Source organism: Amblyomma maculatum, chromosome 10 (assembly GCF_055883805.1).
Source record: "Amblyomma maculatum isolate TAMU_Amacu chromosome 10, ASM5588380v1, whole genome shotgun sequence".
Lineage (NCBI taxonomy): Eukaryota > Metazoa > Arthropoda > Arachnida > Ixodida > Ixodidae > Amblyomma > Amblyomma maculatum.
The window spans coordinates 158,546,623-158,573,202 of record NC_139353.1 but is presented as its reverse complement, the minus strand read 5'-3'; the positions used below and the strand labels follow the sequence as shown (position 1 = coordinate 158,573,202).

General features: G+C 44.2%; 2 protein-coding genes across 3 annotated transcripts in view; one reads left to right on the top strand and one right to left on the bottom strand.

Moving 5' to 3' along the window:
- The window catches only part of LOC146177774 (kunitz-type serine protease inhibitor 6-like), a 28,636-nt gene extending 11,931 nt beyond the window's left edge, over nucleotides 1–16,705 (top strand). The window contains exons 2-4 of one of the 2 annotated variants that reach the window (XM_084580580.1): nucleotides 8,721–8,909; nucleotides 15,441–15,530; nucleotides 16,168–16,696. In XM_084580580.1, coding sequence (XP_084436706.1) covers nucleotides 8,721–8,909; nucleotides 15,441–15,530; nucleotides 16,168–16,370 — 482 coding nt within the window. In that variant the 3' untranslated portion in view covers nucleotides 16,371–16,696. Of the gene's footprint in view, nucleotides 1–8,720; nucleotides 8,910–15,440; nucleotides 15,531–16,167 lie in introns of both variants that reach the window. The other variant, XM_084580581.1, reaches the window with a different exon arrangement.
- Nucleotides 16,706–23,472: 6,767 nt separating this feature from the next.
- On the bottom strand, nucleotides 23,473–24,546 carry LOC146177773 (uncharacterized). The gene is made up of 2 exons (XM_084581636.1): nucleotides 23,778–24,546; nucleotides 23,473–23,486 (listed from the first exon to the last, which is right to left on the bottom strand). The coding sequence occupies exons 1-2, from the start codon at nucleotides 24,505–24,507 to the stop codon at nucleotides 23,473–23,475; spliced, it is 744 nt and encodes a 247-aa protein (XP_084437762.1). The 5' UTR covers nucleotides 24,508–24,546.
- Nucleotides 24,547–26,580: the final 2,034 nt, after the last annotated feature.

The window sequence follows — 26,580 nt, the reverse complement described above, 5'->3', positions numbered from 1 at the left end:
CTTGTTTTTGTGCTTTTCGTTTCCACTTTGCTCCCCTTAAAGCTGGAGAGAAACTAGTCCATGCAGTTTCACACTTGGGAGATCCTGTCTGCTTTAATGCGTAGTCCCCAAGTAGACGAGAAGGGGGGGGGGGGGGGGGGTACTGTTGTAATGCAGCAGTGATACACAGTGGTATGCACAACATATAATAGTGATGATCGCACCTTGTAGACTAGCAGACAATGCTGTTTTGCCTTTGAGCAGTGTGGATGACTATATTGCTGGGTTCTTTTCTATCACAAATTGGTTGGTTGGTTGGTTTGTGGGGTTTAACGTCTCAAAGCAACTCGGGCTATGAGAGACGCCGTAGTGGAGGACTTCGGAAATTTTGACCACCTGGGGTTCTTTAACGTGCGCTGACATCGCACAGAACACAGGCGCCTTGCTTTTCGCCTCCATCGAAAAGCTGCCGCCGAGGCCGGGATTCGCTTTCGGTCAGTCCGAGATTGCTAATTAGGTACATGCTGACGCAACTGCATGAATTTTCACTTGACAACCATATCTGCGGAGTACTTTGATGCACTCCAGTGATTTCAGGTGTGTGTAACATGGCTTTTTTGAGATTTCAAGCTGTTTGTGTTGCCTGATAGTAATGCTGCACTGCTCTGGTTGAAGCTAGGAAATTCAACAAAGCAAAAGATATTTTATCCAGATTTCTGCATGCTATACCATGAACAAAAAAATGAATGTTGCCTGTCTGTAGCAGCAAACTTAAGCTGTTATATGCATATCCCCAGTTGTAGCATCTGGCATCAGTTACCAGTATAGTGGTCTTTGAAGCCAGAAAATAAATGTTTATCCTCCCCATTCTGGTTCTCCTCAACATTTGGTTCTTGCCAAGTAATTTCCATTTTCTTGCTACACTAAGCAGCAGCATTTAACATTCTCAAGAAGCATTACTTTATGCAGCTCAAGGCAATGCAAGGTAATGTGGTTGTGCGACGGGATTCTATCCAAATTATCATGCTGTAGAGGGTTGACACTATCGAACCTTCACGGTTTAGTCTCAAAGAAACTTGTTTGAAAATTCATCTTGCTCAGTTGCAACTCGTTATTCGATTCGTCTTCCCCTCACTGTGATCAAAGGCCTTGCCCTGGTAAAAGTGTGGAAGTACCTGTATATTGTTGTATCATTGCAACTGGAAGAATGTTTAGCCAAGTTGAAAATTCCTTTCAGATTGTACTTTTTTTTATTCATTCTGCACCATAATATTGCCTAATTCATTACAGTCTTATAATGGGCCTTACCATCTTTCTTAGCCATTCATTTGGTGGCATCTTGCTCTGTTGAGCTAAGGATAGAATGACAGAAGTTGATTACACGGCATGTGCTCTATTGGGACATGAATCTCTCTTGTTTTTGGCTCAGCACCAAACCCCCGGTACCCATCATAGATATGTGCCCTTTTCAGAGAGACAAGAAAATTAACAGATTTGTCGGCACACCATCATGATAGCCAGCACCCACAACATAACGATTAATCAGAACAAGGCGTGGCACAGACAATACAGGCTTGCTATAATCTAGCTATAATTGCAAGAATTATACTTCATGAAGAATCAAGCCACTGAGTGGTGCCGATGCTTCTGTAGTCACATCAAAAAGCAGACCGTGGAGATCATTTCATTAATACAAAATAGTTTCCAGAAAGGTCACATCGCACCCAAGGCTGCTTTCAGGCACAGTACACACGAGCCACAATTAATATTTATGATGGACACGTTGCAGGGAAAAAGCTGTTCATACATGGTCACTACAGGGGGAAGAACAAATGCGACTACCTGCACAGATTGAACTTTATTTCAACATTCAGAATGCAAGATCTGTGTAGTGAGCTTTTCAAACGAATCAAATACGTGTAGGCAATTTCAACCACGAAATAATTAAGAAGTAAAAATTAAAAAAAAAAATGAATCAATGAGAGCGGGAAATCTGCAGTAAATAATAGGTGCATGTTATTGCCATTACGAAAAGCATTTTTTTTTGGCTGTTCTTAAGACAATGAGGGAAATGTATATTGCAAAACAATGCCGCTGGTCAGCTGTTCACAGGATTTCACGTGACGTCTGAGGTGCTTACATGCGCAAACTGCCTTTTTTGAGAGTACAAAAGCTTATGAGATGCTATTTTCTGCATATACCTTTGGTTTTTCATTGTAATGCACTTGAAAGAACTGTGGTAGCAGCCAATTTCTTAGCAAACTCAGTCTGAAATTACCTGCTCCTTCTTATACCTCTGCGACGCGAACACTTGTGATCCTCATTGAGGTTCTCAGGAAGCATTGAAGCATCCGGTGCTGCACGGCCGTTTTGAATGACCACTGAGAAGCTTCCTTCGTGTGTTAGGTGACATCGAGGGTGGTGACGCCCGCTCTCGGATGTGCTTCAAAACTCAAGAGCACTCAGAAACAGCTTCGATCCAAGCAGGCTCGGGCACGATTGCCGAGTTGAATGCAGATCGAGTTGAATGAGGATCGAAAGTGTTTGTGTGACCGTGTTACATACCTTCTACTCATTGAATTCTGCTACGAATATCCCTAAAATCTTTGCTCCTTGAGTCATACTTGAGAGTACCAGCATTCATCACTCTCATGAAGTGTTACTGCATGCAGCTTAAGGCATGTAAGATGTAAACATTTGCCTTGTGCCATGTATTTGCACCCCAAGGCTCACACTATGCTCTGTGAGCCGCATGATAAAGCTGAATCCATGGAGCCTTATACACTTTCGTGCAGGTGGTTTTCTACTGAGATCTTGCTTGTAGGTACTCTCACTCTTTATTATTATGGCTCACAGTGAGAGTTTTTTTCTTTTATTATGAGAATATCATGACTACTGTCCTGCACAATGTGCAGAAAACTTGGTGCCGGCTTCCCGACGCTTCTCCGTGCAGCCAAAATCGTTTCGCGCACGTAAAACACAGTTTTCAGAAAGGGCACTTCACACCCACGGCAGTTCTGAAGCACAGCACATACACGAAACACGATTGATATCAGTGATTGCTCGCGATCGCTGCACGCAGACGAACGAATGCGACTAGCACAGCTCAAAATTCATATCAACATTCGGAAAACAAAGCGTGCGTAGTGAGCTCTTCGCTCGTAACAGATATACTTGCAGGCGATTTCACCAACTTGGCAAAACAGCAGTCGTTCCGAACGTATTACTTTCGCTACACTCGCACTAATTGTCGCTGCTATGAAACTGTATACGCGCACAGGGAATTAATTCACTGCGGGGAGCTGCTTCTTGATGCTGTCCTTGAAAATCCTGCAGCAGTCACAAACGGCTCCAAATAAACACGTCGAGGCAGTGCAACTGTGTAACATCTTCCGTAGGTTTGTCGGCCACTCGTCAACTCGGTGCAGGTCAACTCAACTGGGGGAACTGTCACTCGATGCTTGTGCACATGGCAAGGCAAATTTCCAAGTCGCTTTGAATAATCGTAATAAACGAGCAATAGCGACATGAAGTCCATCTTTCATCGACAGGCACCGTCCGCCTAGGCCTTGCTTCGCCTACGCTCGGTCGGCGGCCATCTTTGAAAAAGTAGGAGGAGCTTGCGATGCGCCTCCAGAACGCATGCGACAAAAGTTGAAGTTGACGAACTCTGTGCGGCAGCCGGGCGGAGGACGCATGCCTCCGTCCGCCCCATTGTTAGGACCTGGCGGATGCGTCCTCGAGCGGACGGGCGCAGCGCCCAAATAGTGACCGTACAGCGGCCTTTATGCAGACGGCGGTGCGCGAGCACTCACAGAGAGAGAGAGAGAGAGAGAGAAAAGCGGGGGTTGCCCTCCTATTTGGTGCCCCGCGAAGCGCGCGCTGGCAAGAGACAACAGATGCCGTTTCTTTTTTCTTTTTTTTTTTTTCATTTTTCAATGTACCAGCTGTTGCAGCTAAACATGAACTCCTGCAAAACTTAGCGATATTTCAGTTGTATGTTTGAATGGGTGTATCAAAAGAAATTTTGCAAGTTCTGGCGACCCATTCCTTTATTGATGACAGAGTTATTGTATATGTTCCTATAGATGTCTTCGATTTCGCTGACTGCCATGAATAATATTATAGATGTGCGCATTTATGCTGAGCTTGGATACTGGCTTGAGATATATCCGTACCCATTTGTTGTTCCGTAGTACGTGCGGTGTTTGTACTGAGGCTGATATAAGAAGGCGTTCCAACTCTTAACTCCTGCGAGAAGTCGCGACACTAAAAGCGGAATATAAGAGACGGGTATTTTTTTTTTTTATCTGAGATGCAGATGTAACACTATTTTCAAGTAGTAGTTATGGAATTTCACTCCCTTTCATTTTGGAGCTACGCAAACGGCACCTCGTTGCAAATAGTTAATCTGGTCGTTTTTCTCGCCAACCTAAGTCGATCCAAACGCAGAACAGGTTCTTGACAAATTGAATTCATGTAAAGCATGTGTCACACAAGTTGAGCTAAGAGCCATTATATAGACACAACCAGAACCAAAAACTAGTACGGGGTGGCAAACAAGGTTCGAGGCAGTAAAGATTTGGATGGACGGAAAACTGCTGGCTAGGCAGGCGAAGAAGTCAAAACGACTGCCGCACAGGTGAAGAAGGGAAAGGAAGAGGTAATGGGCGAGGTGAGGAAAGGAGCAGAGGAAAAAAACTGAACAAAGAAAAGAGAGAGAGAAAAAAATGCAAACTGCGGTTAAATAGCGCGGCAAGAAAACTTCGTCAAGGGGAGGAGGTCTAAGAAAGCAAGTAAAGAAAAAAGCATATTAATGGGGAAAAGAAATGTAAGAAAAGGTCGCAATCTTCCCGCAAGACTGAGAACCCTTAAAAAAAAAAAAAAAACAGCTGTGACGAAACTGCATTTGAAGAGGAAGCCACCGCTTTTAAAGCCGCATTGCTTGCACTTGCAGGGGATAGCGAAATATTAAGCGCTACCTTAATATCACGAAGGGTGGTATCGACAGGAACGTTTCATTGCTGGTGAACAATGCTTATATTGATAGCAGTCTTGAGTTGCGTGGAGTTTCGTACAGCTACTGAAGCACCAAAGCACAAGAGGCTAACAAAAATGCCGATTTTATTTAATTTTGCAATATGCAGGACGTCACAGCTAACCTCGACTTCCGCCAGATTTGCGTGAAATATTATTTTAGTCTGCGCCATTCTAACTTGATTTTTTAATGCTTTAATCAAAACCATCTTGCCATGTTGTCGCGAACAATTCTTTTATTGATAGAATAGTTCATTACGTTTTCTGTGGTTGTGCTGATTGCGAAGAATAATTTTATTGGAGTGAGCATAACTTTCTGCGGTTTAATACATGCTTGCTATAATTATACTCATTTGTATTGGCGCAGTACGTGTGGTGTTTGTACCGTTACAAAAGCTGAGATGAAAACGCTTTCTAGCTCCAAACTGCTGCTAGAGCATGTGAGACAGCACGCTTCTTTTTTTTTTCCCCGTACAGACGCGGAGTACACGACTTCCACCGTTGCAGAGAGGGCAGCCGCCCTCTGTTTTTTTTTCTTTCAGGAAAAAACAAAAAGCGCTCTGACGTAGAGTCACGTGGGAGCGGCGAAGCCCCGCCCGAACAGGTTTGACGGCCTCCGGCGGCCCCTTATGTTTGAACATCGCGCCCCTCCATCCGTCGTGCGGTGTCCCACGCCGGTGCCGCCGCGACGGAGAGGAGCACCGGCTGTGAGAATGAGGCCTAAGAAGGCATTCTATTGCTAAAATGCTGATCATGATGGGCCGTTCACTAAGTGCTTTGCTTTCTCTGTGTGCCACGTAAACTAAGTGAACTACGGCTTTCTGTAGTGCCGTTAAATTTTTTCACATTGTTAGTCATATGAGCAATTTCTCCGAGGTAATAAGGCCTTGTCTTAACTACGTCTTAATCTGGAATGCTCACGTTCCCCATGAGGTCTGTGAGAAATGCCATGCTTAGGCGGGCGAGAAAATGGGCGAGCTAAGAAATTACATAAAACGGTGTCAAATGCGCGCAAAGCCAATGACAAATAAAGAAAAGATAAATATTTGCTGCTCAGGAAGATATATCCGCCGAAACTGCTAAAATTCGAAACAACAATTTGCGTGCATTTGGAAAAAAAAAAAGGCTGAGTTATATGCTCGTTTCCTTTAACTAAAGTTTCATATGTCTTTTCACATTTTTTTTCTTTTCACTGGTACCAGCCTCTGTAACGATGGGGTATTGAATGAGTTCTATATTGTGTGCTTTCATTGTGTGAGAAGGGCATGCCACACACAAGAATGAACAAATTCGAAGAGTCTCAGTTCAGACTAAGTTCGCAGTACCCTGGCACTGAAGGACGAAGACAGGACAGATGACAAGAAGTTCGTGAGAATAGCAATCGTTCATGTCTTCTATCTGCTATTTCTATAAATAGATGAAAATAAAATCATTATAGTGCTGCCTTCGGAAGCAGGTGTGCAAACATGATTTATTCCCATCATTGAAGAGCGTAGCGCGGCTAGATCAACGATGGTCTATGCTTCTTCCTTTTCTGGTTTACACACGGAACAATGCTTGTATAATAAGTTATAACTGTCGAATTCCCTTTCCAAGTGCCGATAAAATGACTACAGATACTATAGAGCGCGGCTGCCGCTCCGAGTCTCTTGTGCTATCACTCCTGTGGAACAGAAAGCACAACTTTTGATTGCAGTGCTTACGGCTGCATTTAAAAAACGTTTAAAAAAAATTCCGCACATTTCACGGCCACACAGTAACCAAATCCGTAGTCACAAGCCTCTGTCTTTGAACCAACCGCGCCCAGGTCACTCCCCGCTTATGCCTGTGTGGGCACCGATTGAAAATAATCAAATTTGAAGCGTCCAACAAGTTTGCGTTGCTGCCAGTGCAGCCGTCAACACGACAGGTTGCCCAGACTTCGTTTCACCGGGCATATTCACGCACATTGTCACCTAAACCTGAGGAGTACCGAAGTAATCGCACTCAAACCAATGACAGACTACCCAGAAATGCGGCGCAACGTACACAAACACGTGAATAGCAACATAACACAGGCGCACACTACCAACTGTATTACTAAACTGAACACGCACTTTCTCTTCAACACTCAGCCACAACTACCCAGGAGTCAGAGATACGTGTGCTGTATACCTTTGTTCGTAGAGTTAACGAGGCTAGGTCTTCAAGGTATGTATCATTTTTCGCTATGCCGGAACGGTAGTGTGCTCTAAGAATGGAATTTTGCAAGGCGGTAACAGGTTTTATGTTTAGTTGATCAAAGATTGGTTTTGTATGGGTGTGAAGTGATGATTCGTATTGCTTTTTTCTGTAAACTAGAAAGAGTGTTAATGACAACCTGCGTGGTAGTGCCCCAAATCAGAAAACAGTAGCTCAAAGTGGAAAATAACAATAAATTATATAGTAACAGTTTAATATTTGGTGAAAAATAAGTACTCGACAGCACGTTATAACCATACGCTACAATCATAGAAGGTTGTTAATTGACTTTTTGTGTTGATTTTTTAATAAGCCCGAAAATAATCTCGCTTTATAGCTTTGCATTTTGTTGTTTCGAAAGTAAAGGACACGCGCACGCGGCGTCGCCCTGGCTCTTCATGCCACAATTTCTCAAGTCATCTTTCTCTTTCTTTCCTTTTTCTCCACTTATTTGCGCGTGCACGGTAGCCTATACTGAGCATCGTCTATGTAACTTCTCCACTATTCCGTTCTTCTGTTTCTAAGTCACTCTTTCTCCAGACATCTTTCTCGTTCCGCAGGAGCCTTTCGCGCGCAAGCACTTCAACATTTCACCAATTATTAACCCCAGCGATTGCCTGGCACATAGTCGGTTGTGTGTGTGTGTGTGTGTGTGTGTGTGTGTGTGTGTGTGTGTGTGTGTGTGTGTGTGTGTGTGTGTGTGTGTGTGTGTGTGTGTGTGTGTGTGTGTGTGTGTGTGTGTGTGTGTGTGTGTGTGTGTGTGTGTGTGTGTGTGTGTGTGTGTGTGTGTGTGTGTGTGTGTGTGTGTGTGTGTGTGTGTGTGTGTGTTACACACACACACATACACGCACGCACGGGCGCACGCGCTACACACACGCACGCACGCACACCGCCCCCCCCCCCCCCACACACACACATACTGCTGAAGCTACTTTCAAATCTGTCGATTCATTCTGTTTACGACGAGGTCCTAAGTATTTTAGTTCCTGCATTGAAATGCCGCTGATAACAGAACATGACAAATTATCGGCGGTTGTGGGGAGAAGTTCACTTTCCGCTCCCATTCAGCGCCAAGCTGCTCTTCTTGCTCTTCAACTGCAACACTACTCGCGTCTCGTTAAATCGCTCAGTCTCTCCGTGCGTACTGCTTCCGAATCTCGCGACCTCAAATATGTCACTGAGACCGCAACACCGCAACATATTTCGTTCGCCCCCCCCCCTGCAAACCGAGGCGTCCGAATCGCGGAATGCACCGCAGCAGCTCGGCTCCTGAAGCATCGCCGTTTTTCGTAATTAGCTCCAGTATACGGTAGCAGAAGACAGCGCTTTTTCAATAATTCTTTTTTCCGAATGTGCAACCCGATTGCATGCTTCCGTAATTCTAGCACTGTCCTACCGCACACGTCACTCATACGTCACAATTTGAACAAAATGGTGAATTTTCTAGAATAGAGCCCATGCTGTTAACATCTACCCCTTACCAGTTTTCGCAGAGTTTGACAGCAGATGCGCACCAGCGGCTGATCGAGGGCCATGCAGCGCCCGCATCCCCATGTGGGCCTACAACGCCACAAGGGGACGCTGCCAGCGATTCACGTATGGCGGCTGCGACGGCAACCAGAATAAATACCACACCAAGAGCGTTTGCGAGCTCATCTGCCTGCTCTATAAAGGTATCATTGCTGTCCTTCTTAACGGCCCCAAACGAGGCAATGTGAATTCTGGTGTTGCATTAAAACACGCTGTTATCTAGATTATAAAAAGAACAACGAAATGAGTTCGGATATCAATATCTAAGCTAATCAGGCTTAGCTGCGCTAACACGCTTTGGTCTTCTTTTTCCTTGTTTATCGAATTTTATATTCGTTTATCTTTGATCTGGGGGTTCCTTTTGGAAGTTATTGCTTGTCTGCGCATTGCTCCTGAATCATGTTGCAGCTCAAGCATTTAGCGTTTTTTATTTCCTCCGTTAATATCTCACGCATACTGGTAGCATACAGTAGTCAGTTACTACATAATGTGAAAGAACACTTAACCTTGATGCAAAGCCTGATTTCAGCCAAGGGAACAGGATGTACTTGTATGACCTGGTAGGAACGCATTTGACTCTAGATGAAGGATCGTGGAGACTACGAATCTTGAATCCTTCCCCATCTCAAAGGAAGTGCTCCCGTAGACAGTTTCTGGCAACTCAAGAAAGTCTTGCGGCATGATGGCTACACGCAACGCTCTAACTACCGCGAGAAAATGCCCCTTGGTAATTACCTAGTATCAATGGCTTCCCAAAGGCAAGAAAGGCCTTTACTACTGTCGCATTGAGCACTATAACGCAGATATCGCTAACCAGGCTTACAACTGGTGAGGGGTTGAATCTCATTTCATGTACTTTGCGCCTTCTTGCAAGAGTTACAAATTGGAAGTTGTGTTTCATGTCATAATATCCTTGTTTACTTGCTGCGGCCATTTTATAAGTTGATATCCCTATAGCTTAAATAGCATGTTGCAATCGTCTCCTGATGAAGTCTGTAGTGCTTATAAGTCTGTAGTAAGCTTATAAATAAATCTAAGCGACCTCTGTACCACCGATGGAAACATGAATCGTCGAGAACTCTATGTCCATGTCTAATACGCTTTCGTCGGCATTTTCTTGCTCACTTGCAGTTATATAGGGTGCAGTCGAAATAGAACTCAAGCGCCAGTTTGTTTGCTACTTTACGTTTCGATTGGCGTCGTGCGTAGGCCTTTCTTTTTGTTTCTAGCGTAGCGGACTTGTTTTGAAATAACAGGACGATGGTTGTCAGACATCGACCATCAACGCTTTAGTAGAATGCACATGCATACATGTTAACTTTCAAAAATCCGGGTACACACTTAAGCCTGCTTATGTACAGCATTGCAAGGACATTTACACGTCGACATTTTTATTTGTGTAAATATTTTATGTGCATTCTATCTATTCTACATGCTATTATTTGTATTTGTTAATTTACTGTGCCTTATGTGGTAAGTATTTTGTTTATTTTGTTGCCATAACGCTTTCTAGCGTCCATATCTTAGAGAGAGACAATTATGGACACATTCGCAGCCATTCGGCGTAGAGTAGTGCTTATAGCGCTCTCGCTGAGAGACTAAAGGGTGTTTATTCAATTTCTGGAATGGATAAGCTTTTCTCTTTGTCATTCCGGCGTCCTTACGCCGCAAAACGATTGTGAACACATTGGCAGGAAGTCGGCGCATTGTATTGTTTAGCGCGCTCGGCTTGGACAAAAATGTAAGACCAGCGGCCTTCCGCTTAAAAATAAGAATTGTGGAGACGATCGCAAGAGGTCGGCTTAGAGTGTACCGGTTAGCACGCATTATCTGAACATGGTAGGTAGGATTGCGGTTCGATTCCTGGCGTGGACAGGATTTAATTTTCTTATGTGTAAGTTCTTCCGGATAGGCCCAAAATAAAAGCTTTGCGGCCGCATTGCCGACTACTATGATGACTATCTTCATGAGACAAAACGTGCTTTCGCATTGAACGTGAGCTTTGGTGACATCGGTAAGTGCGCAAGAGCTGCTAAAGTCTTGGACATTCCTCAATGTCTACTATACAGCTGGATTACTTAATAAGTGTTAGTTTGGAAATTAGGAACTAACTTTGTGGATAAAGAACCAAACCAAAGCAGCCGAATTAGGGTGCCACTAACACATTAAAAATGACGTGTACCGACTAGAAAGGCCGGTGTAAATAGATGGCACAGTTTCATAACTAGCACCTTATATTGCTGAAACAAACCAACTAGTTAGTATAATGAAGCTATCAGTAGTGACGTGCCTATTGAGTCCTCTTTGTGTCTATGTGCTGCTTGGTGCTCACTATAGCGGGTAGCAGTGGGAAGCGAAGCGTGCCTACTACAGCTCAGACGTGAGGCTAAAACTGCTAGTTTCTTACTTCTGCCTTAATTTTTACCATTCTTTGGAGCATACCTTCTATACCAAGCAGCGCTATAACACCTTATGTCATTCAAGTTATTCAGCTTCGAATTGACGAAATGCTTTCCGTTCCCGTGTTATGAAAAAAATCTAGTTTGTAACCTGAGCAAGCCGTATTTCATTGCGTCATTGAGCCTCGTCATCACCAGCGGGGCTATGCCCAATGCGGTGCGAAGGCTTCTTCCACGCATCCAATTAATCCGGTCATGTGCTACTAGTTGCCTCCATTAGATCGCTGCTTAATTTCTTCCGGCCACAAGTCTTTCTGCTGCCTCTACTATGCAATCCTTTCTTTCCAATTCAGCTTGGTACCCCTAGCTACCATCGATTATCCTCTCTTCGCACTACACGTCTAGCTGACACAATTCTTCTTGATTTTCACTAAAGGGTCAATAATGCGAGTTATTTCTCTTACTCAATGTGCGCGCTTCCTACCGCTTTGTGTTACTCATAGCAGTGTGTTTTCTATAGCTATATGCGTGGTCCGTAACTTAAGGGGAACTCATTTCGATAGCTGGCACGTTTCAACGCAATAGGTGAGTATCGATAAGATGCAACTGTTACATTCTTTGTTCATGAGCGATACCGGTAAGCTGCTAGCCATAATGTGCGTCTTCCAAATGCTGTCTATCTCAATGTTATTCCTCTTATTATCTTCCTTCTGTTGTCCGGATGTGCGGTGTCTACCTGTCTTAAGTAAACATACTCGCCTACCCCTTCCAGTGCTTAGCAGCCTATTGCAAACTGCTTTTGCGTTCAGAGCCTTTTAATGATTACTTTAGTCTCCCTATAATGTTGGGCTTACCTGTCTACTTTTCCTGCCTATGTCTTCAATCTTTCCTTAGCAAGACGTTGTCAGCAGGAAGTCGCAAAGTACTGAATAATTTCAATAAACCCTTATCCCAGACCAAGTCTATAACTTCCTCTAAACAAGCTGCCCCGCCGGGGTGGCGCAGTGGTTACGGCGCTCGACTACTGTTCCCAAGGACGCGGGATCTAATCCTGGCGTCCGGGATCTAATCGATGGAGCCGGAACGTAAGGCGTCCGTGTGCTGTGCGATGTCAGTGCACGATAAAGAACCCCAGGTGGTCGAAATTTCCGGAGTCCTCCACTACGGCGTCTCTCAGCCTCAGTCGCTTTGGGACGTTAAACCCCACAAACCAAACCAATCTAAACAAGCTGTAAATTGAATTGAAGAGGCTTTGTATCCTTGCCTAATATCTGTCCTAATTGAAACTATATTAACTTCTATAAGGAAAGTTCTGGTTTCTCTGAGGCCACTATACATGGTGTACAAGCTAACTTTAGTCAAGCGCTAAAATATAAAACCTCTGAGGTTTTATATATAAAACCACTTTCACACAGCTACCTGGCACACCAGAGGCAAGTTTTGCATTGAAATGAACTAAGTAGAAAATAAGATCATTTTTAATTTACTAACTATAAATGTATACAACAAATGTAATTTGCAAATTAGCAGAATACCATCAAAAACCGCTTTGCATTATTTGCGATAAACGAAGCTTCACCTGTATCTTTTCGGCGATCTCCAAAGCTACCCGCGAAATACAAAACCTATCACGTAATGCACATTCGTGCGCCAGGATTGTGGTACTCTCAACCGTGCTTTGAGTGAACTAAATTAGCTGCGACAGTGAGTCGACGGCCCAGTTCCAGTGGCAGGCTGATACGTTCGTGACGGTTGCAGCGAACGCGGTCAGCCGTCACCACCGAATGAGCGCGCTGCATCTTGCACTGTCACATGCGCAGGCTGGCGCCGCAGGTAAAGACGACAACGGAGACGTATCGGCCTGCTGCTGTAGCGGGGCCATAGATCCACGGCCTTAACTGATTTCATTCACTCAAACCACGGTTGAGAGCAGCACAATGCTTGTGTGCGAATGCGCTAGTCACTTTTTTTAATTTCACGGGGTGTTTTGGGAGCTCGGAAGCGATACAAGCGAACCTTTGTTTATCGCTAATAAATGAAATGGAGGTTTCTGAAGGGGCTCTCCAGCATTGCAAATCGCATTTTTGCCCAAAGTCAGTATTTATTCAATTAAAAAAGGTACCCTAATTTCTAAGAATTAATTTGAAAACTAAAATTCCCTCCAGCGCATCAGACGGCCGGAAGCTGTACGCAGGTGGCTTCCAAGGCTTACCTGAAATATTTTATTTCTTAACCCTTGGCCGATGTAGCTTGGCCCTGTATATATCTTCGAGTACTTTCATATATGAGTCGTATACACCATGATTTTGCAATGCCTACAAGACTGATGATGTTTCGACTAAATCAAGAACTTTCTAGTAATCACCAGAAGGGACGTTTAGGAGCTGGTTACATTCCGAGAATTTTTTCCGTCGCCTACGTGATAATATGGAGATTACAAATGAAAGAGTAGCCCTTAAAATTTTGACTGGTCCTTTCGTCAGTTGAAGTCTACGATGCTCTGAATCTATTAGCGGTTGCGTTAGTAAATACTTTGTACATAGCTTTGTACAAATACTCTGTAGCTGATTGATCTGCAATTTTTGATGTCCTATCTTCGTCTCCTTCTCTATGAATTCAGATAATCTTGGCGTTCTGCAATGACTTCGGCCCCCCCGATGTCATCAGTCATTGCGTATACAGTGCGGCTAGTTGTCCTAGCACGATATCCTGACTCACCTTGAAACCGGATCCTCCCCAATTGCTTTCCTCCTTCTTAACCTCGTCGTTCGTTACTGGTGGAGCGCCTGATGACTGTTGACAACAACCAATCTCATTACTGTCATCATTACGTTGGCTACTGTAGAAGGTGGCGCAAAACTTATCGTCTACTTTAATGATCGGTCCACATAATTACCGACTTTAACTTACATGTCCCATAACGAAGACATCTGATTTTCGACTAAGGATAATTTCCTATTAACAGTGTAAAGCTTGCCACGTTCATTAGAGTATACCAGATTTTCTCCATATTATACTTCTTTATGTCAGACACTTCACTCCTTTAAATACCTTTCATACCTCTATTTGTATCATCTATTTAATTGCAGCGTTCATAATTGGGCTTTTCCGTATATAATACTTCGCTTGCTTAGGCAGCTCTATCCTACCGCCTACTTCTACCGCAGAAATCTGGGCGAGTTGGTGAACGTTCATAAGGTAGAACCACCACTCAGTGATGATATCTCTGGAGTTATTGCTAATATTTCATACACTAAGGTAGGTCGTCTTCCTCGGCTAAAGCTGAATATGTACTCTGTAGAGAGATCTTTAGTTCACCTACCTTCCCTTTCATCGCGGATTCTTTAATGGTGTTTTCCTTTCCTAATCTGTCCCGTAGCCTGTTCAAATTTAGACTACTTCGAGATATGCCCTTCCTGTGGTCTGTGTATTGCACCTTTCCGATTGCATTTGCATCCTTCACAGTGCCAAAGGTAGACCAGAGTATGAGTTCAACTTCATTTTTATTGTCTCTGTTCAAGATTTGTCTGTCCATTTCTGGCTTTTTTATTTGCTGAAGAAGGAATGCAAAATAATAGGTTATTGTTTCCTGTCAAATAAACTAATAACTCCATTTCTACTATTACTAGAGCCAATGCCATAGTACCGCAGTGGCTGGTCTTCAGCCTCCTTTTTTTTTTTTTGGCTGCCTTGGCATTGAAGTAGAGGTCAAACATATCAAGCGCCAAAGACTCAAAGCTATCTTGTTTACCTATTATTGCAGGGGTTAATTTTTTAGGTCGCTAAGTTTAAATTCTCTTACTTTGCATTGTTTATTGCTCCATTTTCACAACGTACACTTCCATAGAAAACCTCCGTGGTCTTGAATGCATCTTGCTTTTGAATTACCCATGCTTTTGGACAACGAGGGAATTTTTCGCTCCTAAAAAAGCGGCCAAGCAGGCAACAGGAGTAACATCGATGTGTCCTTTTAAACCGCCAAACTTCTGCAAGAGGTGCCCAGAAATGGCGCCTTGAATTCATGTTGGCTGTCATTCCTATTTATTCTAGTCACCCCATTTAACTCATCACTGCCTCCAATAACACTCCAGCTCTGAAGAGCTTAAAGACATCTGCAAGGAGCGCGTTTTTGGTCACGACCGGAACGAGAATAATTTATTTTTTTAAGGATGAGGGGGGAGTCCACAGCGGTTGTAAAAAAATAATTTTCCTGTGACGTATAAAATCATCCTTGATATTTGTTCTATGACTAACAAACCCAAATTGTCTTTGCAGATTCAGAAAACCCGGGAAAGCCCCAGGAGTTGCGAATGGGCGCCCTAGAAGTACTCTCCCAACCGCAGGCTCCTTCCCTAATGTGGTCTGGTAGGCAGCTTACCTCCCTCATTGACATGTGTGGGTCCTTTGAGCTGCTCTTAGAATTGATTTTCAGTATAACTTCTTTAATACGCAAGGTGCTTTAAGTGCGGAAATGCTAGGGTTCAAAACCTATTTTTCAGGCGTGCTACGTAAGTAAAGCCGGTCACCAGGCCAGGGAAAAACTTGTAATAATTACGTCATGTCTGGTCACCAGACGAGGGCATTTTGGAGAGAACTGCTTATATTCCGCACGCTAGACGAACGATCAGACACCTTTAAGATTGTATTCAGGTGTGATTTTTTTTTTTTGTAGAAGTTCAATTTTTGGAATACGCTTAATGTTTTATAAACATTTATTTATTCTTTCGTGCAAAGTGGTGCCATGCTCGCTTCGTAAACGTTATTCAAGACACTAAATCCGGACATAACACCGCGCCGGAGATGAAGTGGCGACGAATACTCGGTGCGCTTGATGTTATCGAAGAAACTGTGGAGCTGGGCTGTAATCATATAGCACAGTGACTCCTACTTCCTTCTGTGGCACAAGTGTCTAAAGGCTGCACGTCCTTTCAAACTGATGTTCTTTAAAAAAAAAGTATGTTGAGATTCTGACGACAAATTCCCAATTTTGTGTTTATTCCAGTTCTCACAAATCCGGCCTGCCTTTTGCCCCCCGTGCGCGGGATGTGTTCCGGCTTCATTCCGAGATTCTACTATGATCCGAGCAGAAGAATGTGCCAAGCATTTGCCTACGGTGGCTGTGGAGGAAACGCCAACAACTTCGCAAGCCTAAGCCAGTGCTATCAAGACTGCAGCCCTAGGCAGAACATTCTGCCTCACTCCTGATTCAAGCGCTTCCGAGGAGAACGTTTTGGCTCTGTGCATTGAAGTTGTTCATTCTAACTGTCCACCAAACGAAGCATTGTAAGAGAAGAACATCGCATACTTCGTTAACGAACTGAATGAACTGACAGATTCGTAGTGAACAGCGGACGCTTGCGAACACGCGTCGGCTTCATGTGGTATTGCAACAACAATTAAATGCGAATTTTGAAGATATCAATAAACGTGCGTTTCAGCGTATCACTTTCATATCATATTACGGAAAAGAAACCTTGTAGAAAGTAAAAGATGGTTCATTACTCTCCCTCTGTGAAAACAAAACTCCTGCGGTAAATATTTTTTGTCGCTTCGAGAGAGTCAATTTGGTTACTACTTTTTAGGGCTGGTATAATGAGAACAAATATGCTTACTTTGGCTTTTTTATTTATTGTCGCAGACTTGCGCCAATGCGAGACTACACCCTTTTTCAGGTAGTTTTTTAGTCAGGACAGCAGCTTGAGCATGTTGGTTATTCATTCTTGATGGAACAGCGCAAAACATTGGGACAAGAGACAGCGCTTGTCTCTTGTCCCAATGTTTTGCGCTGTTCCATCAAGAAGCTTTTTAGTGTTATCACAAGCAAAAAAAAAAAAAAAAGCATTCAACTACTTTAAAGTTTTAGGTTCTTTAAAGTAAAGTACTTTAACGATTTAAAGTCCGGCAAAGCGCCAACTGGGGCTACATATTCCAGCGTTTGAGGCGAGATCATTCATCTGCACATCTTGCGATTTCTCGACACGGGTCAAGTCCAAAAGGCACTCATTTGCCGAAATGGCGATGACGGCAAAGAGACCAAAAGTGCCCCGAAAGAGCAAGAAAATTTGGGCGGCATATGTCTTCTCGGTTTCTACTGCAGCCTCGTGGGCTATTGCGTCAGTGCGTAGCGGTAATTTTTTTTTTTCCTTTTTAGTGCGTTAGGGACAACTGCAGTAAGAATGGATCCGAAACCGGATAACTGTGCATCTGGAGTACACACTCGTTGCGAAATGCGAAAGCCTGAGCATTGGTGGTGCACATGGTGCGTCACGTTTGCTCTCAATATGATTATGAACTAAGTGTACCATCATTATCATTGCTAATAGCATCATTGTGATTCCCACTAATTAGAGCGTTTTGTAATCGCTACTATCGTATTTAATGTAGAAAAGTAGGATTATGATGTCTCATCATCATCAGCAGCAGCAGCATTATCCTGACTATACCCACTGCAGGGCGAAGGCCTCTCCCATATTTCTCCAATTAACCCGGTTCTGTGCTAGCTGCATCCACTTGACCCCTGCGAACTTCTTAACCTCATCCGCCAACCTAATTTTCTGTCGTCCCCTGCTCCACTTTCCTTCCCTTGGAATCCAATTTGTTGCCCTAAGCGACCATCGGTTATCCTCTCTTCGCATTATATGTCTTGCCCATGCCCATTTCTTCTTCTTGATTTCCTCTAGAATGTCCACTATATTATTGATTTCCACTAGAATGACGTGTATCTCACGACAATACATCACGTATTTTTGCACTGTAGGGAAGGGGTTTAATTCTCTGACGTGCTACAAAATACTCTTAAAAGGAGTCACCGCTCAGCTCGTATGGAATCAGATTTTTGCCTACAGTGCAGATAGTTATGCTTGTTGGCCTGCGTTGTGTATGGCGCTCGCGAATGGCCATCTGTCACTGTGATATTCAGGCCCGGTCGGCACGCAGGTACTTTTATGAAAATATTCACAGGTTTATGAGGAGTATGCAAACTAAATTTCAGCGCAGAATTCAAGCCCTCCAGGCAAAACGTTGGCGATTATTCTGTGAAACGCTTGATCCCCGCAAGCCTTTATCACGCATCTGGAATGTCGTTCGTGGTGTCCGAACATCCCCTAAACAGCTCTACCCATTCAAATCTCCCGCACTTCAATTACCAAAGACTTGGTGAGGTCGAGGTAGCTGAAGATTTCTGCTCTAGGGTAGCAGGCCAATCGACTCCAATGGCAACGCTACATTTCAACGATGTTCCAGCTTCACGGGATTCACGAATGGACCTTCCCTTCTCCATAGAGGAGCTTGACGCTGCGCTGGCTTCTTGCAGACTGTCATCATCGCCGGGTCCCGACTGTGTGACATACACTCCGCTTGGAAATCTTGGACGAGAAGCTAGGCACGCCCTTTTGAAATATTACAACAAATCATGGAGTGAGGGTACAGTTCCTGACGAGTGGAAGTGCAGTTGTTTAGTTCCGCTTCTGAAACCTGACAAATCGCCTCTGGACTTGACATCATACCGTCCAATTGCACTGCTAGTTGCGTTGGTAAAGTAGTGGAAAGAATGCTGCTTACACGTATTGAATGGTACCTGGAACGCTATCAGGTATATCCAGATATAATGTCCGGGTTTTGACGTGGAAGGTCTTCAATTGACAACTTTGTGGGCCTGGTATCATCTGTCCAACGCCAAAAACGGTTGAAGCGCTTACCCGTGGCGTTGTTCCTGGATATAAAGAGCGCATATGACAACGTCACTCAACAGGCCATTTTGGATGCTCTGGAAGCTGCCGAGCTCGGCGGTCGTGTTTTTTGCTGGATACGCAGTTATTTATCCAACAGATCTCACTTTATGTAGACTGAGAATGGCCCACCATCTTCTCATTTCACTTCCTGTGGATTCCCACAGGGTGGAGTGCTAAGCCCAACACTGTTAAATCTTACTCTTGTCAGGCTTGTTGACTTAATACCCCAATCGACGCAACTTTTAATATATGCAGACGACATCTTTATCTGGGAAACAGGAGTTACGCCCCCACAGGTTAGAGGGAGGCTTCAAAAGGCGGCAAGTATAGTTGCGTCCTACCTCCACCTTAAGGTCTGCAGATATCAACTGAAAAGTGCTCGCTAATTGCATTTACACGCAAGAACATGTCACCTTAAACCGTACGCATGGATGGTAAAGCAATACCCTGCGAAAGCAGCAATCGCTTTCTGGGAGTGATCATCGACAGAAATCTTTTGTGGACTCCCCACATTTCATTCATGAAAAAGAGACTGACAGCAATAACTCACGTACTTGCCTTTATTGGGGGAAAGTCATGGGGAGCGTCCGTGCCGGCGATGCTGCAGCTGTACCATGCATTATTTACGGTATTTCTTCGGTACAGCTTACCTGCACTTGGAAATGTCAGGAAAACCAACTTTGGAATTCTACAGAGCGTTCAAGCTCAAGTTCTGCGAACCTGCCTGAGATTGCCGAAATGTGCCTCTACGGCTGGTACCATTTTGATTGCTCAGGAGCATCCCATATCTACCTTCCTAACAGTTGACGCCCTGAGGTAACATTTCCGATACATCACCCGGGTTCCCTGTCATCATTTGGCCAGTCTTCCTATTACCAGGCCGCGTACATCGTTTACAGAGACCATTTATGCGCATCGTGCTATTCTGCCGTCCCAGTTTACACCCGCATCTAGACCGTCCTCTCCACTGTGGAGCCTGCATCAACCACACGTGTTTCTTTCAATACCCGGCATCAGGAAGAATGTCGAGCTATCGCCGACAGAACTAAAACTAATCACTCTTGAATACTTCCATGAGTTCCATGCAAATCGTATGCACGTCTACACCGACGGTTCAGTGAATTTTATTTATTATTTATTTAAAATGTCCTAGGGCCATACGGCATTACAGAGGGGAGTGCTTATGCAGTGTAATAAAAAGCAAAGCATAACAATATGAGCATAGGTTTACAAAATGTTGCTGGTTATACGTTTTTAGCTGAGGCATTCTTGAAATAAACAGTGGTCATTGGTTAGTGCCAGTGATGCGGGAAGGTGATTTCACTCGTCGGGTGTACGGGGTAAAAAGGCATGAAAGTAGGTTTTTGTTCTGTAGAACGGTACTCCAACTTTGTGAGCGTGATCCATCCGGGTCGAAATGTACTGTGGGGGTGAAATAAGTTCTTCGCGCAGGAGTAAATGGTGAAACATTTTATGAAAAAGGCGAAGACGAAGTGCTTTGCGGCGAGACGCGAGAGATGACCGACCGAGGCTGGCTTTCATGCTGGATACGCTTGCTGTTGTGTTATAGTTACAGAGGATAAACCGTACAGAAATGTTTTGGATCATTTCCAGTGAGTGCGTTAAGTTTTTCTGGTAAGGATACCATATTGATGCTGCATACTCTAGTTTAGTTAATACGAGTGTCTTTTAAAGTAGAAGTTTAAGAGAAGAAGATGCTTTGCGAAAGTTACGACGAAGATATCCAAGTGTTTTGTTGGTGTTGTTAATAACATGGGTAACATGAACAGCCCAGGTGAGGTTGCTAGTAATGTGAACACCGAAGTATTTATACGAGCATACTGAGTCTATAAGCATACCGTTAAGGTGATAGGAGGGCAGATCAGTAGTCACTCTACACACACGCATGAATTTGCACTTGTTAACATTGAGGTCCATTAGCCGAGATTTACACCAGGTTGAGAATAAATCAAGGTAAGATTGAAGAGTTAGTACGTCGCTTTCGCATTTTATTTACCTAAATATTACGCAGTCGTCGGCGAATAGGCGAATGTTAGATAAAATGTGGGAAGTTGTTGTGTTGGGTTTTTGTGGCGCATAAGCAACTAAGGCTATCATGCGCCACGAGCAAGGTGAAAGTTTTATTTTGCAAGAAATGGGAAAATGAGTGTGTTAAAAACTAATTTGTTTAAGAAGTCCCTTTTTAAAAACTTGGGTTGTGTTAGATTCAACGGCGCTTAAGCTGCCAACACCATGATGTGCTTAGCACAAGGTTTCAGTTTCTCCTAGTGAAGTTTGTTTCATTTTTTCCACAGTTTGTGTAAAACATTTGCTTCCCTTATGAAACTGAAAACACAAGATAAATCAACAAGTCCATCATCTTCTAAAATCAGTTTAGGGTGAAAAGGAATGTATTCTTTCTAAAATTTTGCAAAAAATGTTTTTCTTATCCTTTCAAGACTTGCGCATGTGAGTAAAATGTGGTTAATAGTTAGTTCCTCTCCAAATTTTTCGCATCGTGGTTTCTCTTCTTTTTTCAACAAAAATTTGTGTGTCAGGTGCGTGTGTCCAATGCGGAGACGGCATAGGATTACTTCTATAAAACTCTCCTGATGCCGGCACGAGATCCATTCTCCAAAAATGGGCTTTACTAAGTGTAGTTTATGGAACCATGGAAGAATGCCATGCCCGAACCATGGAAGAATGCAAACATCCTCATTTATAAGAAAGGGGACCCGAAAGACCTTAAAAATTACAGACCAATCGGCTTACTGTCTGTTAGGTATAAAGTATTTACTAAGGTAATCGCTAATAGAATCAGGACAATGTTAGACTGCAATCAAGCAAAGGATCAAGCAGGTTTTGGAAAACGGTACTCTACTATCGATCATATATATACCATCAACCAGGTGATAGAAAAATGCTCGGAATATAGCCAACCCTTATATATAGCATTCATTGATTACGAAAAAGCATTTGACTCAATTTAAACATCGGCGGTGATGCAGGCTGATAAGGGTAGATGGAGAATACCTCAGTAATCGGCGATTTGCTGATGACATTGCCTTGCTATTCAACTCGGGTGATGAACTGCAAATAATAATAGATGACCTAGAGAAGAAAAGTAGAAAGATAGGCTTGAAAATCAATATGCAGAAGACTGAGGTTATGTTCAGCAGCCTCGGGAAGGAGCAGCAGTTTACCTTAGGTAACGAAGTACTGGAAGTAGTAGGCGAATATGTCTACCTAGGACAAACAGTGACCGCAGATCCGTACCATGAAAAGGGAATAACAAGAAGAATAAGATTGGGATGGAGCGCATTTGGCAAGCACTCGAAGATTATGACTAGCAGCTTACCGGTATCGCTCAAGAGGAAAGTATACAACAGTTGCATCTTACCTATACTCACCTATGGGGCTGAAACATGGAGGATAACCAAGAGAGTTCTACTTAAGTTGAGTACAACCCAGATGGCTATGGAACGAAAAATGGTAGGGGTAACGTTAAGAGATAGGAAGCGTGCAGAGTGGGTCACAGAAATAACTCAAGTTACCGACATTCTAGTGAAAATTAAGAAGAAGAAATGGGTATGGGCATGACAAGTAGTGCGAAAGGAGGATAACCGATGGTCGCTTAGGGTAAAAAACTTGATTCCAAGGGATGGAAAGCGTAGCAGGGGCCGGCAGAAAGTTAGGTGGGTGTATGAGGTTAAGAACTTCGCAGGGGTCAAGTGGATGCAGCTAGCACAGAACCGGGTTAAGTGGAGAGACATTGGAGAGGCCTTCGCCCTGCAGTGGGTATAGTCAGGTTGATGATGATGATGAAGATGATCAGGAAGGATCATTTATTGACTTGAATCTTACAAGTCCACATCAGTGGCTTCGGGATAAGTCTTTCCCGGCACGCAAAATGCCCTTTTTTCACAACAATTGAGTTCGCAAATAAATTCTAAATGAAACTGATGTCGTAAAAAGAGGATTGCGAAGCTTAATAAAGAAATAGAAGACCACGCACAAAACCTATCCGAGCGAAACTAGGGAGGCAGATGCAGTCAAATGGAAAATGAAATGGATATGGCTAATATACGGATATAATGCGACACCTGCTAGACCCAGGAAATTGTATACAGGTTTACTGTACAGGATATGGGATACAGGATTGTGGGCTATTTCAGAAAATTCCTGTACTGCCCTGGAAAGTCCGGAATGAAACCGCGCGGAGCTCTCATACCGGAATGGCCTGTATGGTTGATGGCCCTCGTTTCCAGAAAGAAACGCGTCGCCAGGGTGGAAAAAGCATGCAACAATATAAAATAAAACGACTACATTTAAAATAAAAAATAAAATTAAAAAAAGAAATTAACTACCGAACATGGAATCGAACCTCGGTCCTTGTGGTCTTCAGACGGGCACCTTATCCACTACTCTACAGCGGATTTTTTTTTTCAGTAACAAAAAACCTTTATTTACACATATATGTACAAGGCTGCAACTCAACCTATAGCCGAGTGCATTGATTGCTTCTCGTGTTAACGTCGGCCATGGAAACGTGAGGGGAGATTGAGCACAATAGAGAATTACGTCGAGAGGTCTGGAAATAAAGGGCAGAAAAAATGTAACATATAAGCCTAAAATTCGCCATTGTAGGTCAAACCCCCCCCCCCCCCCCCCAAAAAAAAAAAAACACTTGGGCAACGCTGCGTGAAGCATCAGCGGCACCCAAACCGTTCGTACTGGCGTGTCTTGAAGACCATCACAGCGCGGCAGCCTCGCTGTAGTTCCTCCTGCAGGCTTTCGTCGGTGCCAGAGGACTCTAGTGCACTCACTGTCCACTCTGTTTTCTCCAATAGGTGCCGCCACGCTGGTTTCGGCCAACGCACACACTCCACCACATCCACGCGCGCACGCCAGGGGGCATGCAACGCAAGCACTATCACAATGTCTCGAAGCTCTGGACGATCACAAGACGCGTCGAGACACAAGAGCCCTGGCCATGTGACTTCCAAATCAGTGGCGAAAAATCCCCGTACTTCGTCCCAGAAGATGTGCGCCGTGTTGCATTCCATAAAGACATGTTGAGCGGTCTCCCGTCGACCACACAGGAGACAGTTTGCGTCCCATGGTAGGAAGAAACCCCGCTCTTCCTGACGAGCTTTCACGGGCAGAACTCCCGTGTGGAAACGGAAGAAGAAATCCTTGGAGCCTGTTGAAACGGGCAGCCTCCTGAGTCGCTTGAGGACATCAGTCTTGCCCACCCCTATGGGTGGTTGTCGATATACTGGAGGTTGCAGAAATTGTGCCAGCAAGTCCCAGTAAAGCTTTCTCGGCTTTACTGCGAGCAGGTACTCCCACGAAAAAAGCCCTTGCAGCAGCGCCAGGGACTGCGCTACCTCTTTGTAGAAGGCTGTGGCTCTCATGCCGTGACCTATTGTCTTAGTTGTGGCCAACCAAGGGGCCAAGTGCGCCGAGCCTAGATACTGCGTGGCCGCGCGAAGAAAATTATCCTTTTGGCCTCGAAAGAAAATGAGCCTTTGGACTACAAGTTTAAGTTCTATGTTCACTAAGCCCAGTCCGCCTCGCTCCATGCTCCAGAAGAGATTGCTTCGGCGCATGGGCTCTGCCGTAGAGCGCCAGACGAAGACTGCCCATGATCTGTGTAGCCTGCCCACGGAGCCCCTGTCGATTGTGGTCACTCTGGCTGAGTATAGTACCGCCGGGTAAACCACCGCGTTGCATACGTAGGCTCTCGTGAACATGGCTATGTGTCTCGGCCGCCATGGGTCTAGCTTCCTTTCAGCGGCAACTAGTTTGGGTTGCCACCTGTTCATGATCGCTTTGCTAATATCTAGATTAACGCCTAGATATTCATCAATTTTTCCCGTCCATTCTACTCCAAAGAGTTGGCGGGGCTTCCCTCTCCAGTCTCCCAACCAGGCGCCCTGCGATTTTTTTAAATTTAGTTCGGCTCCAGAAAATCGACAGAAGGAATCCACTACTCTACAGCGGATTATGGTTAGAGTGGTTGTTATTTAGTATATGTAGCTACTTTTGCTCTTTCGTACTTTTATATTTTCCTTGGCAGTAGAATTTCTGGCCGTAATTCACCGATCGCCCTTTAAACACGCTGAATATCTTTGCAGGCTATCACGAAGATTCACAAATGTGCCGTATCTTTATAATGCGTCGCTTTATTGAAAGCAAACCTCAAGATATCATAATTTACTAGTGCTGATGAGTTTTGCATCGTCTACGAACGCTTGTAAGTTTTCCTACATACAGATATATAGCTTCACGTGCTACCAGCGGAGCGTCGATGTCGATGAATACACTTCCGACTTAGCGGTTTCAATATGTAAACATTCGAGAACGCGTCGCCCGGTGTGCGGCTATATGCGCATCTTTCGATGGTCAGCGATGTTTGTTTATTTTTTCTCGAACAACTTTTGGTCATCGCTAGCGAAGCGATACGTTCGTGCTTCTACTTTCGTGTTATAGGCGGCAGATCTTCAGTCGCAGATATGAAGATGCACCGCAAGATCGTACGAGCTGCAGCGACTGGTGTACGCGCAAAAGCGACGCGACGCGCGTATATGCTTGCTAGCGCACACTTCGACGGCTTCGCATTTTCGAGGTATTTGGGAAACGAAGCGTGCCCTTTATATACAGAACAGTTGTATAATATGTTTTGTATCATGCTTATTTAGTGCGCTGGCGTGTCCGGCATGGTCATTCTGGTTGAGCTTCGTCGATCGGCCCGGCTTCTGTTCAGAAGCGGAATACTCTGCCCGGTATCAGTTCCAGAAATGACGCGTTCGTCCGGTTTCTGGTTAATTGATACAGGCTGAACACTACATAACACCACTACATTTGAAAAAAAAAAGAAAAAAAGGAAAAGAAACAAAAAGAAAATAGAAAAGGAAAAAAAATTACATGTGATTCGAACTTTGGTCTTTTCGGCCAGCAAACACGCACTTTAACCACTACACCACGGCAGCACACGCTACCGTGGTTATATAACTGCTTATGTAGTCGACATTGCTATTTTGTAGTTTGTGTATTTTTGTAGGGTGTGGATTTTGTGGTCGTAATTGAACTATCGCCCTTTAAACACGCTGCATCTTTTTCCTGGCTATCACGAAGGGTTATCCGTGTCCCGCATCTCTACAATGTATCGCTTTCTTGCAGACAAACCTCCGAATGTCACAATTTACAAGTGCTGATGTGTTTTGTCATCGTCTTCGACCGCATGCAATTTTTGCTACATATAGATATATGCGGTGCACCAACACTTGTAATACTGCTTGTTTTAGCTTCACCTGCTACCAGCGGAGCCGCGACGTCAATGAATTTACTTCTGACCAAGTGTTTTGCATGCGTAAACACTCGAGGAAGCGACTCCCGATGTCCGGCTGACCTGTGCATATTTCGATGGCCAGCGATGTTTTATTTATTCTCGAGCGTATTTTATCCGCGCTAACGAAACGCTATGTTCTTGCTTGCACTTTCGCGTTGAAGATGCCAGATCTTCAGTCGCAGGTTATGAAGATGTACCGCAAGATCGTACAAGCTGCAGCGACGGTTGCACACGCAAAAACAAAACGCGATGCATGTATGTACTTGCTAGCGCACACATCCACGGCTTCATATCTTCTAGGTATATACGAAACAACGCGTACTCCACATAT

Excerpts from the sequence above, each read along its gene's own strand:
- LOC146177773 (XM_084581636.1), bottom strand. The coding sequence starts at position 24,507 with ATGCGCCGAAGCAATCTCTTCTGGAGCATGGAGCGAGGCGGACTGGGC.